The sequence below is a fragment of the Natrix helvetica genome (genome assembly GCF_964273705.1).
Source record: "Natrix helvetica genome assembly, chromosome: Z".
NCBI lineage: Eukaryota > Metazoa > Chordata > Lepidosauria > Squamata > Natricidae > Natrix > Natrix helvetica.
Window position 1 is genome coordinate 98,493,987 of NC_138554.1, and position 19,425 is coordinate 98,513,411.

General features: G+C 38.5%; 1 protein-coding gene across 1 annotated transcript in view; it reads left to right on the forward strand.

Annotated features, from left to right (window-relative positions):
• HIBADH (3-hydroxyisobutyrate dehydrogenase) overlaps positions 1 to 19,425 on the forward strand; it is a 99,988-nt gene that overhangs the window by 10,079 nt on the left and 70,484 nt on the right. Inside the window, exons 3-4 of the mRNA XM_081970128.1 lie at positions 3,594 to 3,703; positions 5,661 to 5,782. Coding sequence (XP_081826254.1) covers positions 3,594 to 3,703; positions 5,661 to 5,782 — 232 coding nt within the window. The remainder of the gene's footprint in view (positions 1 to 3,593; positions 3,704 to 5,660; positions 5,783 to 19,425) is intronic.

Sequence of the window (19,425 nt, forward strand, 5' to 3'; positions counted from 1 at the left end):
ATGGAAAGAGGACACAAAAAAATCCATTTATGCTTTTCCCAATTTCTTAAACAATATATTGATAAAAGTGAAATGGAACACTTTTGTGTGCCTTGGCAATCCTCATTTTGTTCTTTTGCTATAGCAAATTTGATCTGATCTCTTATCTGGCACAATTTCTTTCTATAGCCATAAGGAGCCAGCCACGAGATGAATATCTATTAACAGTAGAATGGTATGAAAGCTACAGCTACAGTACTGAATCAAATAATAGAGGAAAACACTGGTTTACAGTTTCTGTGTAGGCGTAATATTTATTTCTTAAATTGCTTTACTTTTATTTTAGGATTTATATGATGGTTTCTGTGAGCTTCCCATTTCAAAATAATTTGGAAGCCAGGCATTTCTCAACCTTAAACTGATAAACTAAACATATTTAATCCACATGATTTATACTAAGCCTTATTTGAAATTGTTTTGAATATGTACTGAGATGAAAATATGGAATGAAAAACTGTAAACATATTGTGTTTTAGCTATAAAAACACAATAATGTAAAATATGATGATATAGGTAGTACTTTACTTACTACCACAATTGACACCAGAGTTTCAATCACTAAGTGATAATAGTCATTAAGTAAGTCGTCATGTGACCTGATCTAATTTTATGACTATTTTACCATGTTGTTAAGCGAATCACTGTGGCTGTTTAGTGAAACATGTTGTTATTAAGTGAATGACATGGTTAAGCAAAGCCATACCCTGATTGACTTTTTCATGTGGCCAGAAGATGTGCAACCATAATAAATTGAGCTGGTGGCAGATGCCCACATTACAATCACTTCTGTGGGATGGTATGACAGTTATAACTTTGAGCAGGGTTCATAAGCTACGTTTTCCAAGGCCACCATCACTTTGAATTATCATTAAATGAATGATCATAGATTAATAGGTCTAACAATGAAAAATCTACAAGTCTGTTCCAGTTCTACTTATTCTTATCTTTAATTGCAGATAGTATATATCGTATGTCTTGCTTTTAATGCTATAAGAAAACACAACCCAAACCTAGCTTGATAAAATCATATTGCAAGTTCCTTGAAATAGATCTTTGAGTCTATATCTGAATATTATTTATTTATACTTAACATTTACACCACTCATCTCACTGTTGAGCAAATCTGGGCAGCTTACAGTATTATAAAAATAGCAAAGTAAAAAATAAAAAAAATAAAACATGGAACACTGCAAGTTAACAGAACTTTGGGTAAAATAGAAACAAATATATAAACAGGGTGGAGGTGAGGTCTTCTTATCTACTAACCTTGGGGTTAGTGGGAGACCCCAGCCCTAAGCCAATAGGCAGAGCCATATTTTCAGGTCTTTTCAGAAGGCTAGGAAGGTGGAGGCAAATCTCACCTTGAGGGGCATAATATTCCAAAGGACAAGAGCTATGGCAGAAAAGTTCCTGCTTTAAGACCCACCAAGCAAATTTATTTATTTATTTATTTATTTATTTATTTATTTATTTATTTATTTATTTATTTATTTATTTATTTATTTATTTATTTATTTATTTATTTATTTATTTATTTATTTATTTATTTATTTGATTCAATTTATCAGTCGTGTCCTCTCCGCAAAGGGACTCGGGGCGACGTACAATCAAATATAAAGGCATGTGGCATGGAGGAGGTAAATACATCAACAATTAACAATACAAAAAGTAAAAGCCACAAAGTTAAAATAAATAACAATAAAATTAATACAATTAAAACAATTAAAATACCCAAAAGATTTAAATATACAGTTTAAAATTGCCAGGGAGGTTAGAAGTTCTGATTAAGCCAGGCCGGCTAGTTGGAACAGGTGGGTCTTGAGTTTCGTGCGGAAGGAGCGGAGATCCGTCGTTATCCTGATATTGGGGGGAGGTCATTCCAGAGGACTGGGCCCATCATAGAGAAGGCCCTACTCCTGGGTGCCGCCCTATGGCACTGCCTAGTGGACGGCACCCGGAGGAGTCCCTCTGTGAGAGCGGATTGGTCGCAGGGATGTATGGGGCAGGATACGATCCCGCAAATAACTAGGTCCTGTGCCATGGAGCGCTTTAAAGATGGTGATTAACACCTTGAAGCGCACCCGGTAGACCACAGGGAGCCAGTGCAGCTCGCGCAGGAGAGGTGTTACATGGGTGAACCTCGTTCGACCCATAATTGCCCGCGCGGCCACATTCTGGACCAGCTGTAGTCTCCGGGTGCATCTCAAGGGGAGCCCCAAATTTACTTAGCTGACACCCTGTAGCATGCCCCTTCTACTGAAGGAAGTGGGATGGACCAATCTCTGCATGGGTGAGATGGTTCCTCGGGTATCTTGGATCTGTAAAAGGCCTTAGAGGTAATAACCAACAATGAACTGGACCCAGAAGCGAACTAGCAACCAGTGCAGCTCGTGCAATAGCAGTGTTATATGGTCCACCTTAGGGGCCCCTAAACCTGCCTGTACAATTGCGTTCTGTGCCAGCTGTAACTTCTGAATACTCTTCAAGGTGATTCTCATATAGAGCACATTTCAGTCATCCAAACGCAAGATGACCAGGGCATGAGTAACTGAGTGCAGGGTTTTATGATGCAGGAGAAGACGCAACACAAAGTTGTACAAAGTCTCTTCTAGCCATGACTGCTACCTGTTCTTCATTGGAGTCTAGTAGACATCCCAAATTGCACACTGGGTCTTTCTGGACATTGCAAGACTAAAGTTGTTAAACTCTCAGATCCTGAGGCTCACATAGCCACCGTTTTACCAGGGTTCTGCTGAAATCTTTTGTCACTATTCAGGGCCCCATAGTCTCCAGGGACCATGACAGTTCAGCGACAGCAATACTTGGGACACCAGGGATGGAGACATAAAGTTGATATCATCCGCATATTTATAATACTTCATTCAATGGTATTGGGTGATCTTATCCAGCAACTTCATGTAAATGCTGAAAATAAGCGGAAAGAGTACAGGGCTCTGCAGCACACCATAAAGGAGTAGCCATTGACTAGATCTCTCACTTCTACAAACCCCAGTAGGAACCAGTGCAAAACTGCATCACTTAGCCCCAAATTGTGTAGTTAATACAATAAGGATACCATGGTCAACCCAATAAAGATATCAAAAGGGATACCGTAGTATTTGAAAGCCAAGAGGTCAAGAACAGCAAGGATGGATGCATTATTCCCATCCTACTTTCCAGAGATCATTAATAGGGGCAATCAATGTTGTTTTGTCCAATAACTAAACCTGAAACCTGACTGGAAGGAGTCCAGTTAGTTTTATAATTAAGAATAATCTTGATGACAAATTACTTATTTTATCTTGTCAACTTTAGTAGTCCTAAAATAATGTTTTTTGAATACAGCTCTCTTTTTAAATAAGCTTTCAGATAAATTTATTCCTTTTGGGGAGCTTTTCATTGAATCTCGGTCTGTTGTTTTATTATGTAACCTGTCCAATTGTATTTCAGGTGCCTTTTTTTCTTTTAACCTTTTCAGAGCTCTTTGTTCTGAATCGCTCATTTTTCTTTTCAAATTTCTCTTCAAAAACATTCTTTCCTTTTATTTTTTAAAGGTGGGTGATTCTCCAGCAGATGTAGCAGATAAAGCAGATAGGATTATTACAATGCTTCCATCTAATCCTAATGCAATAGAAGTTTACATAGGTACCAATGGAATTCTCAAGTAAGATTCCCCTTTTCTCTTTATATTAATGTTCTGCTTGTATTTTTATTGAATGTTATTAAATGCATGTAGCAGTTCAGTAATTTCTCTAGACAAATGCATTGTTGTGTTTGTATTCAGCTATCATCTTAGAGAAATGTGCATGTTTCATTGCACATAGTTAAGTATTGTTACAGTTTTATAGAGCAACTTGATGTCTTACAAGTCCCAGCATACCTTATTAATGCCTATTCTGGTAGGGATTGTAGTTAACATTATCTAAATGTGTCATGTTGTTTCCTATTAAATTTATATCGTACTTTTCTCTGAACGTTCATATGTAGAGGTCATGCTTAATTTTAAAAGAAGCCCTGAACTTACAACCATTTATTTTGTGATTGTTTGAAGTTACAGTGGCACTGAAAAAAGTGACTTATGACCATTTTTCACACTTAACAACTATTGCAGCATCCCCATGGTCATGTGATCAGAATTTAAATGCTTGGTAGCTGATTCATATTTAGGACAGTTGCAATGTCTAGTCACCTTTTCCAACCTTCTGACAAGCAAAAATAAATGAGGAAACCAGATTCACTTAACAACCATGTTACTAATTTAACCACTGCAGTGATTCTCTTAGCAACAGGTGCTGATTACCATCTTTAAAGCGCTCCATGGCACGGGACCTAGTTATTTGCGGGATCGCATCCTCCCACATACATCCCTGTGGCCAATACGCTCACACAGGGAGGGACTTCTCCTGGTGCCGTCCACTAGGCAATGCCAGCGGGCGACACCGAGGAGTAGGGCCTTCTCTGTGATGGGCCCAACCCTCTGGAATGACCTCCCCCCCCGACATTAGAACCACTTCTGACCTCCGCTCCTTCCGGCAAAAACTGAAGACCCACCTGTTCCGATTAGCAGGCCTGGCATAATTCAACTGTCCCTCCTGGCAAATGTATTATATCTGGTTATTTTAGGGGCTTTTTAATTTACTGTATTTGTTTTTAGGGGTTTGAATTCATTTTATATCTGCTTTGTACAGTTCTTTTAACTACATTTTAACCTCCTCCATGTCAATTGTCAACTGTACATATTTAATTTAATTTTATTGTATCCTGTTATATTTTGTATGAACTGTACACCGCCCCGAGTCCCTTTTGGGAGAGGGGGCGGTCTAGAAGCATTAAATATTATTATATTATTATTATTTAACAGTGGCAAGAAAGGTCATAAAATTGGGCAAACTTCACTCAACAAATGCTTCACTTAACAACAGTATGATTCCACAGAGTTGGCCTCCTCAGGGTGCCGTCGGCCAGACAGTGTCAGCTGGTGACCCCCAGGGGAAGAGACTTCTCTGTGGGAGCACCTCCCCTCTGGAATGAGCTGCCCCCGGAGCTTCGCATAATCCCTGACATCCGGTCCTTCCGACTCGCCCTAAAAAGTTGGCTTTTCCAGCTGTGCCGGCCTGGCCTGTTAATTTTAACTCATTTTAATTGTCTTTTAAATTCGGTTTGTTTTTTGGGATATGGATTTAATCTTTTTTTTTTAACTTTTGGGATGTGTGTTTTTTAATGTTGTACGCCGCCCTGAGTCCTTTTGGAGAAGGGCGGCATATAAATCCAAACAAACAAACAAACAAACAAACAAATAAAAATTGTATGAAGCTGTGCAGCATTTTCATCCCTGGAAATAGAGCCCTCTTCCACTTCTTCTCAAAGAAAAAATTGTCAGTAATTATGAAAATAACTTAAGTATATGTTTTTGCAAACTCCAGATAATTTATTGTGAATTTTTTGAAATCACTCAACAACCCTACTCATCAGTTTTACAAGTTGGCTTGAATATTGTGATTTCTTCTAGAATTATGAGTAAATTGTAGCAACATCAAAGAGGTAATGTTAATTATCTGCATTTTACCTACTTGTGAGTATATCTCAGGGTTTTGGTTTTTTTTTGTCTTCATTTGCTTCAGGAAAGTGAAGAAAGGTTCTCTATTAATAGATTCCAGTACTATTGATCCCGAAGTTTCAAAAGAATTAGCTAAAGAAGCTGAAAAAATGGGAGCTGTTTTTATGGATGCCCCTGTTTCTGGTGGTAAGCCTTTCTCATTTTTTTTCTCAGTTGCTTCCTTTTGGCTATTTGAACGCTACTTTGGTCAAACATGTTCTTTGTGAAGAGGTATACAGCTTCCCGAATATGAAAAAAAAATTTTTTTATCACTTTGAAAACTTTTTTTCCACATCCACCTACAAATTTATATGGATTCACAAGGTAGACCCTGTTTTGCAACCATTTGTGTTCAATGTTCAAAAATTCTAACGGTGCTAAATGAATCAATTTTATGAACCCTACTAACTTTTTAAAAAGATATTTTTTATATGTTATGTTTAATATTATACTTTACCCATGGGAAAAACTAACAATTGATTACTTAGCAACCACTCAAAGTTATGACAAACAATCCCATAAACTAAGAGACAGTTATAGAGTCATCAGGACTTTTGTTTGTTTCTTTAAAAAAAAAAAAGCAGTAACCCACATACTACCTCCACCGTGGCAACTTCAAGATGCGCGGACTTCAGTTTCCAGAATTTCCTCACCCAGCCATGAAATCCACACAAGATTGCCACAATTAAAAAAACATTGAATAAAGATTAGATGATCGGTACCTTCCATTAAAGCAGTGCTTCTCAATTATTTTCTGTCATGCCCCCCCTAGGAAGAAGAAAACATTTCGCGCCCCCCCGCGCGACTGTAAATAGTATAATTTGTCTATAAAATTGTTATAAGTACACCTCTGCATAACATAGCACACCGGTCTTTCCTCCTCTCCCACCGTAGTCACATGCTTTCTTTCCTCTTTCCCTCTTACTTGTCTATCCTTCCTTCCACCCTCCCTTCCTCCTTCCCTTCCTTCCTGCCTCCCTTCCAGTTCCCTCCTTCCTCTTTCCCCCTGCCTGCCTGCCTTCTTTCCTCTTTCCCTATCCTCCTATCCTTCCTTTCTCCCTCCCTCCTTCCCTGCCTCCCTTCCAGTTCCATTCTTCCCTCCTTCCTTCTGCCTCCTTCCTGCCTGCTTGCCTTCTTTCCTCTTTCCCTCTTACTTGTCTATCCTTCCTTCCACCCTCCCTTCCTCCTTCCCTTCCTTCCTGCCTCCCTTCCAGTTCCCTCCTTCCTCTTTCCCCCTGCCTGCCTGCCTTCTTTCCTCTTTCCCTATCCTCCTATCCTTCCTTTCTCCCTCCCTCCTTCCCTGCCTCCCTTCCAGTTCCATTCTTCCCTCCTTCCTTCTGCCTCCTTCCTGCCTGCTTGCCTTCTTTCCTCTTTCCCTCTTGCTTGTCTATCCTTACTCCCTCCTCCCCTTCTTCCCTCCCTCCCTGCCAGCAGCTCCTCCAGCATCCCAGCTGGAAGCAGCAGCACAACAGTCGCCGTTACCAGGGGCGAAGGGGTGGGGGTGGCAAGATCGGGCGACCGCCGCCCCTTTGTCCCTTCCCCAACAGCGGCTGTTGCGCTTCCGCTTCCAGACGGAATGCTGGCGGTGGAGCTGCTGGGGGGGAGGCGAGCTACCTGCATAAAGACGCCGCCGAGGGCATGGCAGAATATATCCCGGCTTGAAGTGGCAGCGCTGGGGACTGCTCAGAGACTCATCAGAGCCGTGGGCTGGAGCTGTGCAAAAAGTCTGCTTGGGCTGGGTGGGGGGGGGGAAGGGAGGGAAGCCTGGGACAGCCATGCTTCCCTCCCTCCCACCCCCGCCCGAGCAGGCTTCTTGAACAGCTCCAGCCCGCGGTTCCAATGAAAATCCACAGTGCGAAGTGCTGCCACTTCCAGGCGGGATATATTATGCCTCGCCCACGCCGCCGCCGCCGTTGCACCCAGATGGAAAGGGAGCCTTCGCGCCCCCCTTTACGGAGCCTCGTGCCCCCCCAGGGGGGCGCGCCCCACTATTTGAGAACCGCTGCATTAAAGGGACGTGGTGGCTCAGTAGCTAAGACACAGCTTGTTGATCAGAAGGTCGGCTCTTCAGCAGTTCAAATCCCTAGTGCCGCGTAACCGAATGAGCTCCCATTACTTGTCCCAGCTTCTGCCAACCTAGCAGTTTGAAAACACGTAAAAAATGCAAGTTGAAAAATAGGGACCACTTTGGTGGGAAGGTTACCATGCTCCATGCACCTTCAGTATTTAGTCATGCCAGCCACAGGACCACAGAGACTTCTTTGGACAGCTCTGGCTCTTCAGCTTAGAAACAGAGATGAGCACCGACCCTAGAGCCGGAAACAACTAGCACATGTGTGCAAGGGGAACCTTTAGCTTTACCTTCCATTAGGTACTTTTAAATAAACAGAAAATACATGCACGTATGGGTAATTTGAATTCTGCCATCCTATCTGGATTCAATTGCCTTCTTATTACAACTCTGTGAGAAGAGAATCTGGCATGTATTGTATTCTAAGTGTAAACTTAGAAAAAAGAAAGTCATCTTTGAGCACCTATATTTCTTTGTATGAACTTTGTTACTCAAGTGGCATTTGCAACACTTGCTAAAGTCAAAACTAAAACATTCCTTTTGTAATGCGGGAGAGATTGTGAGTGGATTTGTGTGTAATTTTTTCTCACAATGGAGAAACTAATGGGTTGAATGGAGCCATTTTTACTAATCTACTTAAATGATTCTTAGAAGATTTGAAACAGATACTATAACTTGTAAAAGATGCTTATTTTTATAAGCTTAAAAAATTCATGACTTGCCTATAGTACAGTACTTTTTTCAAAAAGAACTCAAACCTGTTTACAGGCTTCAATTCAGACACACCATCAAGTCAGTGCCTGTCTTTTAAAAATGCAAACATGTGCTCCTGGTCTTTCTATTTACTGAATCAGCACTACTGTTTCTACTTGCGCTGAAACTAATTTACGATGGGACTATAAAAGCTAAAATTATTTATATGTTGGCATAAAAAGGCACCACTGTAGTTAAGAGTCTGTTGCCATTTCCATTATAAACCTTTCCTTGGAGAAATTTATAAGTTGGCATGTTTTTTTCTTCGCTTCAAGTTCTAGCGTGTTGTTTCCAAGTATAGCTGTGGTTTGGTTTCAAAATTTAATTTTAGTAAGATTGGTTCACTTCTATGTTTGACACAAATCTTGCTGATTTAACTTGCACTGATTGTAAGTATTTGATTAACTCTTGAAGTTAACTAAAATAATTGGAACTTTTGCCTTTCCCTGAATTGCAAAATGGCTTTTTGTGAGAAAACATTTCAACTTAAAATTTCCATTTTTCTGGATAAATTTTTAAGTTAGGAAATCACTCAATTAATATATTCACAGATAAAGGCGAATATATGTGTCTCAGGATAATGTTGCAGCATATAATCTGGTTCAGTAACCAGGACCAAAGAGTTTCGTCTTCCATGCTTTCGGACGGGGGCCCATCTTAAAGGAACTTCTCTCTAGCAGTGTGTGTGCTGTTCTGTGTGTGGTATTTATAGTGCATTTGCATGTGGCTGTTTAGATGTATGTTGTTTTGGGTGTATTGTTGGCTTAAGTTGTTAGCATTGTTTGCTTGTGTTGTCCAGCTCTTGCCTTCTAGGTACTTGAAAGGCTGGTGGTAAATGAACACTCCTGTAGATTGATGAGGTCCTGTTTCCCAGGCTTCAATCACTTCCGTGGCTGTTTTTGTGGCTGCTCATCCAACAATCTTAGTAGCTGCAAAATTGAATGTGTGTCCTTGTTCATTGCAGTGTGAGGCTACAAATGAGTTCACATCTTTTCATCTGACTATTCGCTTGTGTTCTTCCAATCTGGTGGCTAGCTTCCTCCCCGTCTGTCCTACATAGTCACAGGGGAAATCCATGCAGGGGATTCGGTAGTTTACATTGGATGTATCTCCTACTTCCAAGTGATATTTATAGTGCATAATTTGTTCTCATATGGTAGCCTCTGGGTGGTGTGTGATGTCCAGTTGCAGATCTCCAAAGCTGCATTCTACAGCTTCTGAAATGTTTTTGATGTATGGCAGGTGTGCCATGTGTTTAGTCTTGTACCTTAATAAGTAATAAATTTAAAATTAATTGATTTTCAAAAATACATCGAATAGTCCCCTGGGTCCAGATAGATTTATTGCATAGACTGGCTGGGGAATTCTGGGAGTTGAAGTCCACAAGTCTTAAAGTTCCCAAGTTTGGACACCCCTGGCATAGACAGTATTACTTAATCGGTGGTTTTCAAGGTGTGATCTAGGGGAAAGTTTGCAAAGTTAAATAAACAAGTATTTTAAAATCCCTCAGTTTTAATTCCTAATACTGTACAATAAATATTGTAAGATGTTATCCAAATGAACCAAATCTCTTTGGAATCATCAGCCATTTTTAAGAATGTAAAAGGGAGGTTAGAATTCATTAGAATGCATTCATTACAGTTTACTTGCCCCTAGTTTAATTAATCTATTAATGTTTTTGAATATAATTGTGTCCACCCTTTTCTGTAAAGACTTGGCAGAGAATTCTTCAGCCATCAGTTAACAAAGTAAGGCTCTGTATTTTTAGAGAAGAAGGAGCTTCCTGGCCTCTTTTCCAAACTCATTCAGATCCATTTTGCCTTTTAACTAATTATCATTTTTCAAATGATGTAGTAGAAATTAACACACACACCTTCATTCACTCATTAGTTAAGACCTATCTGAATTTATTTAATTGACTACATACCCCCTTAACCAAAGAAAGTGTAGAGCGCTGGCTGACATGATTAGGACACAGAACCATCAGTTGCCAAGTGTTCTAATTTTGATTGTGTGACCATATGATTTCTGCAATAGTCATAAGTGTGGAAAAAGATCATAAGTCACTTTTTTCAGTACCGTTGTAACTTCAAATAGTCACTAAACCTAAATGAACTGTTGTAAGTTGAGAACTAGCTGTATACATATTATACATACTGGTGTAGGGGAATGCAATGATAGCCTTTATAATAGTAGGCAAGAATTGTTAGATAAATTGCTGAGCGAGAGTAAATGCCTACTCAATTCTGTGGTCATGAGAAACAGACACAACATTCTCTCTCCTTCCCTTGATTCTGTTTGGTATAAGAGGTCAGATGGAAGCCCTGACAGCCTTCAAGATTCTGTTATTATATCCATAATAATAGTCATTCCTGTAGTCCTTACACAGTCTGTTTCCTGACTTTCTAATTTGAAGGGTTGACAAGTGGTGAATGTGCTTTTAAACAATGGCTTAAATCTTATCCATACAAAGGTTGTTGACTTAGAGCCAATTCAAAGGCTGAAAGCAACTGCAAATCTTCAGTCTAGAATTGTAAATCAGGACTTTCTTTCCAAGAAAATAAAACCATCTGTTTGGCTATATTTCAAGTATAAAGTTCTTTCCTGATACATCCCAAGTTTTCAGTATATTTTTCAATATATTTTTTATCTCTTTGCACATTTATATTAACAATGGTTCAGATATCATCCAAAATAATATTTTAATATCCCATTAGAATCTACTAAAATGAATATTTTATTCTATATTTTGCATTTTGCAAAATAAAGAACAATATAATACAATAGCAGAGTTGGAAGGGACCTTGGAGGTCTTTTAGTCCAATCCCCTGCCTAGGCAGGAAACCCTATACTGTTCCAGACAAATGGCTATCCAACATCTTTTTAAAGACTTCCAGTATTGGGGTAGACACAACTTTGGAGGCAAGCTGCTCCACTGATTAATTGTTCTAACTGTCGGGAAATTTCTCCTCAGTTCTAAGTTGCTTCGCTCCTTGATTAGTTTCCACTCATTGCTTTTTGTTCTACCTTTAGGTGCCTTGGAGAATAGTTTGACTCACTCTTCTTTGTGGCAACTCCTGAGATATTGGAACACTGCTATCATGTCTCCCTTAGTCCTTCTTTTCATTAAACTAGACATTCCCAGTTCCTGCAACCGTTCTTCATATGTTTTAGTCTCCAGTCCCCTAATCATCTTTGTTATTCTTCTCTGCACTTTTTCTAGAGTCTCCACATCTTTTCTACATTGTGGCGACCAAAACTGAATGCAGTCTTCCAAGTGTGGCCTTACCAAGGCATTATAAAGTGGTATTAACACTTCACATGATCTTGATTCTATCCCTCTCTTTATGTAGCCTGGAACTCTGTTGGCTTTTTTGGCAGTTGCTGCATACTGCTGGCTCATATTTAAATGGTTGTCCTCTAGGACTCCAAGATCCCTCTCACAGTTACTACTATTGAGCAAGGTACCACCTATACTGTACCTACGCATTTCGTTTTTCTTGCCTAAATGTAGAACCTTACTCTTTTCACCATTGAATTTCATTTTATTAGATAGTGCCCAATGTTCAAGTTTGTCAAGATCTTTCTGTATCTTAAGCCTGTCTTCTGGAGTGTTGGCTATTCCTGCCAGCGTGGTGTCATCTGCAAATTTGATGAGTTCCCCATTTATTCCTTCATCCAAATCATTGATGAAGATGTTGAAGAGTACTGGGCCTAAAACAGAGCCTTGGGGTACTCCACTGCATACTTCCCTCCATGTAGATGCAGCTCCGTTGAGGACTACATGTTGAGTGCGGTTGGTTAACCAGTTACGAATCTATCTGGTGGTGATTCAAATCTATATTCTTCTACTTTATCTAGTAGTAGGTTATGGTCTACCTTATCAAATGCTTTACTGAAGTCCAAGTAAACTATATTGATGGCATTCCTCTGGTCCACTAATTTTGTCACTTTGCCAAAGTATGCAATAAGATTAATCTGGCATGATCTGTTTTTGACAAACCCATGTTGGCTTTTGGCTATTACTTTGTTTACTTTTAGGTGTTCATTAATTCGTTGCTTGATTATCTTTTCCAGAATCTTTCCTGGTATTGAGGTCAGGCTGATAGGGTTGTAGTTTCCTGGATCTATTTTTTTTTCCTTTTTTGAAGATGGGAACCACATCAGCTCTTTTCCAGTCCTCTGGCAGTTCCCCAGTGCTCCAGGATCCCTGAAATATATAGTTCAGTGGTTCTGAGATCTCATCTGCCAGTTCCTTCAGACTGGGGTGTAATCCATCTGGTCCTGGTGATTTGAACTCGTATAGGGTAGATAGGTGCTCACACCATTTTCTTCCCTATTTCAATTTGTGTTCCTAATCTGATTTTTGTGGTGTTGTTTTTGATAAGTTGGGCTGTTTTATCCCCTTGTGTAAAGACAGATGCAAAAAATGAGTTAAATAGTTGCTTGTCACTTTCTTGCCACTTTCTCCCAGCAATGGACCAATTGTTTCCTTAACCTTTTTTCTTGTTTTTAACATGTTGGAAGAAGCTTTTTTTGGGTTATTTTTTACTTTTGTGGCAAGCCTTTCTTCATTGTGAGCCTTAGCTTTCCTTACTTCATCTTTATAGGCTCAGGGCAGGCTATTTGCTGATATTCTGCCTTAGTTATGTCCCGCTCTTTCTACTTTTTATTCTTAACTTTTTTGTCTTTCAATTTGTCATAGTTGAATTCTTTATTCAACTATGCTGGTTTCTTTTGGGAGATGTTATTTTTCTTCTTCATTGGTATTGTGCTAGACTGAACTTTTGTAATCTCATTTTTCAAAATTTCCCAAGCTTCTTGAGTTGTTTTCCCCTTGAGGATTCTCATCCATGGAATTCTTCGCAAGCTCTCTCTAAGTTTATTGTAATTAGCTCTCTTAAAATCCAAGACTCTAGTTTGCTTTGTTCTACTACTTGTGTTTGCGTAATGTTGAATTCCAATATTGCATGGTCACTTGCCCCCAGGGTTCCTATGGCTTCAATACCTTCTATCATTTCCTCTCTGTTAGTGAGAATTAAGTCTAATAAGGCCGATCCCCTTCTTCTCTTCTCTATTTTTGGGAAACAAAGTTGTCTGCTAGGTTTGTTAGGAATCTGTTGGATCTTCCACTTGGTGCAGAGTTTGTTTCCCAGTTGATGTCAGGGTAGTTAAAACCCACATTACTATTGTGGTGTGCTTCCTACATACCTTAGTTAGCTGACTAGCAAAAAGTTCATCTACTTCCTCTGTTTGGTTGGGTGGCCTGTGGTATATACCTATGGTAATGTCATTTCCTCTCCAACCTTTAATATTGATGCAAATGCATTCAAGATAGTTCTCATCATTGTTGTGCTCTATTTCTGTATATATGTAGTTATTTCTTATATATAGTGCAACTCCACCTCCTCTTTTATTTGGTCTATTTCTTTTAAATAAATTAAATCCTTCTAGCTGTATGTTCCATTTGTGGGTTTCATCCTACCAAATTTCTGTAATGGCAACAATATTGTATCTGCCCTCATTTACTTGAATTTGTAATTCACCCTGTTTATTCCTTATACTGTGTGCATTGGTGTATAGACATTTGAGTCCATTTTGATTGATCCTGTGTTTACTGTCTACATAACCTGTGTTATGCCTGACTATCCCTATTTTCTTGCCACTTGTATGATTCATGCACATGGTATGGCACTTACTATTAAATGCTTGGTTTTGCTTTACAGCAGGAGTGATAATCTTACTCGCACAAACATCTATGTTATATGCACTGATAACCCTATGAGTTTTAGATTGCTGGGGACAGAAATGTTCTGTAACAATTAATTATCTACCAAGCTGTTCAGTTTAAATGTTTATCCAGAAAATTTGAATATAATGCCAAGTAACTCAGTCCCTTTCTTGGATGGGTGCAAACCATCTCTTTTGTACAGTTTTTCATTGGATCAGCTGCAGGCATCTTGACTAATAAAACCCTAACCCTTCCCTTTTACACCACTCCTTTAGCCACACATTAAACTCTGCTACATGCTGGCCTTTCCTTTTTGTTCCTTATGTATTGGTAAAATCCCCGAAAAGATAAGTCTACAGCCTATACTACTAAGTTCAAAACCCAAGCTCTGGAAATCATTCTTCACAGAAAGTACATCTTTTGGGGACAGATCATTTGTGCAAGATGTATAATAGCATCAACGTCACAGTCCTTACTTGCATTCTTGACTATCTTAAAAATACGCCTCTTGTCTCTGCTGACAGTAGCACCTGGCAGACACCTGACCTCTTTTAAAACCTCCATATCCTTTCCTAAACTTACATCCTTTACGATTGAATCACCAACCACAAGGTGACTTCTCTTTTTACATACCCTGATCTTCTTGTGTGACTGATGTGTGATACCTGGGTCCCCATTTCGCCTTTCCAAAGAAAGTTCTTCATTTTGGACCACGATCCCCTGATTATTTGAGTCATCTTTATCACAACTACCTTGACCTGTCTCTTTAGTGTCCCCATTAAGGTCAGCAAGGGCACTATATCTGTTATGCTGGGTCACAGCAAAAGCTTTGTGTTTATGGCTCACAGCTCTCACCCTGCCAGATCCCACGATTGTCCAGACTGCTCTTCTCCTGCAGGATCTTTTCGGTAGAGAGGGCTGATAGTGTGGCATCTCCATAGTGTGGAATGGCCGAATTGGGCACCTAATTTCTGCTTGGAGAGCACAGATTAGAGATTCTAGATAGGTAATCTTTCTATGTAGACTAGTAATTTGTTTACAAAGGGGACAGTATCCAAATTTGAGAAGAGTACTGCGAAAGACAGGTGCAAAACAGCCATTACATTGAACTAAGCCGGTCATTTTGAAATAAAATAAAATCACAATCTCAAACGCACTAATCCAGAATGTATTATTGCTATTTTGGTTTATAGATATATGATTCGTGTGCCTTTAGGCGTGCGGGCTACTATCTAGTCCTCTTTGTCTCTCTGACTCCTCCCTTGTAGCCAGCAGCTCCAATCACCAGCCTCAGGGAAGTTCAAATGAAATGGAGTTAAAGGGCCCCTACCTTTGTCTCTATGACTCCCCCCTTGTAGAAAACAGCTCCAATCACCAGCCTCAGGGAAGTTCAAATGAAATGGAGTTAAAGGTCCTCTTTGTCTCTCTGACTCCGCCCTTGTAACCAGTAGCTCCAATCACCAGCCTCAGGAAGGTTAAAAAAAATAAAAAATATATTTTTTGCATGTTTTACCTTTTTTCTATAACATCCTTTCAGACATATTAATGAATTATGTTCATTAATCTATGCTACAGAAAACTAAACATGCTCAGTCCTTCAATTTCTCTTCACATAACTTATTTTCCAGTTTCCTGTCATCCTGGCCATCCTCTCAACCTGTTCCAGTTTATACGAACTGTCTTTAAATTATTGGTTTTCAGAACTGGACATTACAAATTGGAATCTGATTAGTGCAGAGTTTTCTTTGTCTTGGAATCTGTAATTCGCTTATTCTTTTCAGTCAAATGCCACTGATTCATAATGCAGTTTTAATTGACTATTATTTTAAGATTTATTTTGCAAACCATTTCTTATAATTGTCCATAGATGTCCTACAGCAGAGTTCCCGAACCTTTACGCCTTTGTGAACTGGATGGGGAGGGGAGAGAGGATGTTTCTGTGCAAGCAGCGGCCATGTGTGTGTGTGCGTGCATGTTTGTGTGTGTACTGCTCCATTGTATGAGTGGTGGGCATGTGCACCACCACTTGTTGAAATGGAGTACATGCTTGTCCACTGCTTGTACAAGAAGGAATGTAGGAATAGTCCACTAAAAAGCACCTTCAGATACTCCCCCCCCCCTTTATAATTGTTACTTTAAAAAATTCACTACACCGGGCAATTAGCTTAATTAAAGGGTGAAATATGATACCACACTAGGAAATGTGCACTCGCCCACCACTTCCCCAGCCCGTTTCTGATTGGTTCAAGGACCTGAAGTGGGCCACAATCCGGGGGTTGTCCTACAGTAAAACTTATTTTTAAACCTTGGTAGATTGCATTCCATTATTTTAAGCTCCTTTAACCTGTTAATATTATTTTCGATTTCATTTTTTATCTTCTGGAGCTGGTCACATTGTAAATGAAGATAAATGTGAACCAGTTGCCAAGTGCCAAAATGCAGTCATATGAGTTCAAGGGAACGGTCATGGGAACTTAGAAATTAGGTCATAAGTACCTTTTGGGAGTACCCCTTGTCATAATTTCAAATGATCAGTTGAGTACTACCTGTAGTTAAGTTCCTCAAATTCATCAACAAGGACATATCTAAGCATTCTGAAATTCAAATCTGCTCTTCTAGATTTCTCAGGCCAAAGAAGGATAATTTGTATAACTCTTGCTTTCTTCCTGTCCTGTCTTTTTTCATGACCTTACACAACCTACTCACCTTGAAAATCAGTGCTGCATCTTTCTCTTCACATTTTGAAAGTAGAGGTACTACCTACTCATAAACTTGGGTCTCGATTTTACATAATATATTAGAACAAGATGGTTAAAACTATTCAAAATATGGTGCTAGGGTCAATGTTAAGTTCAATAACACTTTCTAATATTCCCAGTTATAAGTGAAGGGAAAAATTGAACCTTTTCCCTATAGGAACAAATAATCTGAAATCATAATATTTTTGAACAAGTTTGTCGTCTAGCTATAATGGGAATAAGAGGTTATCAGTATCTTCCATCCATGCTCCAAGGAGTTTTTGCTATTAGATGCCAAATACAAAGGATATGTTCAGAGAATTATTATTTTTTTCTACTATATGTTCTATTTTTAAATTGACTTAAGAGCTGTTAGATTGGTTTAGATTTACAATATCGAAAGAGAGGATACATTTCCTAGTGTGGTCTCATATTTCACCCTTTAATTAACCTAATTAACCCTTTAACTAACCTAACTAACCTAATTCACCGGTGCAGTGAATTTTTTAAAGTAACAATTATGAAGTGGGGGAGGGGAAGTATCTGAAAGTGCTGTTTAGTGGACTATTTATTCCACCCACTTTTTACATTTGAATTAAGGCATTTCTACTGTTTCATACGGTATATAGCATGCATTGTTGCCATATTAAACTTAAAAAAAAGAAGTAATATCATTTTTTTACACCTTCCCCCAAAAGAGGAAAACATAATTTCTGATTAAGGTCCAGATTATTCCAAATATCTAGCATAGCCATAGCAGGAAAATTGTAGTTGAGTCAACACAATTCACATTTCTACAAGAAGATCTGATTTATAATCAAATTTGAAAAACAGTAAAATTGTACTGTAAAGCTAACCAGCTCTAAGCTCGTAGCCTTTTCCAGATTATTAGAATAATTATTTGGCTTAAAGTATCTTAAAAAATGATAGCTAGCATTATAAATTGTAATCCAGATCAAAAGAAATTTCGCAAAGAAGTCAATCTGATTTTATATTACAATGACTAATAACAGTTGGTAGCAGTATGACTTTAAATCATCTGACTTTCTTCCTAAAGCAACATTCATCGTACACATTGAAATAATTTCCTACTTGTACACAACCACAGTTGCAATTTTTTTTGCCCATGCTTGCCAAGCTCAGAAGTCAACTGTTTTAATCTGAGAGCTAATGCCCAAAATCATTGCGTAATATGGGTCTTCTGAAATATTGAATCATTTGTATATTGATTTATTGTGAAACTTGCAGTTTCTATCCCTCCATAAAGGAATGTGGAATCTACATGGCAGTGCCATCCTTATTAAATAGCTGAGGTTTATGTATGCCTCTTCAATTTATAATGCAGTTACCGGTATATAGAAGATAGTTAAGTAGCCACAGGATTGCAGTGTTGCAAATATAAAGAATTTTAGAAAGGTCAAAAGAAAAGAGAAAAATCTTGAAGATAGATTCTTTTAAAAAAAACAACCCTAAAAGGGTAGGGTATATTTTTAATATTGAATTAGGAGGTTTTTGAATATGTAGACTTTAGTTTAATTTTAAATTGGATGGGCACTTCCAGAAAGCATATAATGCCATTACTTAGCAGCTCTGGGAAGGAAAAATGCTAAATCTAACCTCTTTTTTGGAGTACCCAGTTGGAGTTTGGTTTCTTTTAAAAGATTTGACCTTCTGCTGGTGGGAGGAAGGTTCTCATAATTATCCTTTTGATGGACTTAATTGGCAATGGTAGAGACTGGATGAGTGGGTATTGTCACTGTAATTTTCCATAATGCCTCAGAGTGGTATTACATTACTCACATGGTGCACAAATAAAATGAAAGTCAACTGATAAAGTAAATATTTCTTGGAAGTTAGGTTGGGGAAAATTATCAGTAGACGCCTAGGCAATTCATTCTTATTTGTTTATTTCTATCACTGTCCAGTCAGTGGATAAGAAGGAAATATTGCATGAAACAGTTTTATCTGACAAATTTAAGATGTTCAGATGGAATCATATTTCTTATTATCACTGAGTCAGATTAATATTCTGGAAGATATTTAGAAGTGTTCGTAATAAATGCAATATTATAGTCTAAAGAAGCTTACTCTGTGTGAGTGTGAGTGTGTACATACATACGTACATACATATTTCTATTAGTTTCATAAAATATATGAAAGATCAATTGGATTAATCTAAAATCAGTTCTGGTTTTTCCTGGAAAACTGAAAATGATATCTCTGTATGCAACTATTTTACATAATATATGAAGTCTTTGTTTTTGTATGTTTTGCCACAAAAAAGGTGTAAAGTATTATTTTGCCAATGGTAATTTCAATCTTTAATTGAAGTTTTAAGTTATTATTAATTTCTTAAGTTATTGTCACTCAAGTGGATCGGTCTGTGATTGCAACCTTAGCAGAAAACTTAAGCCTATTTAGCGCTACAGTTCCCAAACTACATGCCACAAGATATTTCAGCAAACTCACAGAGGTACTACATAATATTTTACTGATA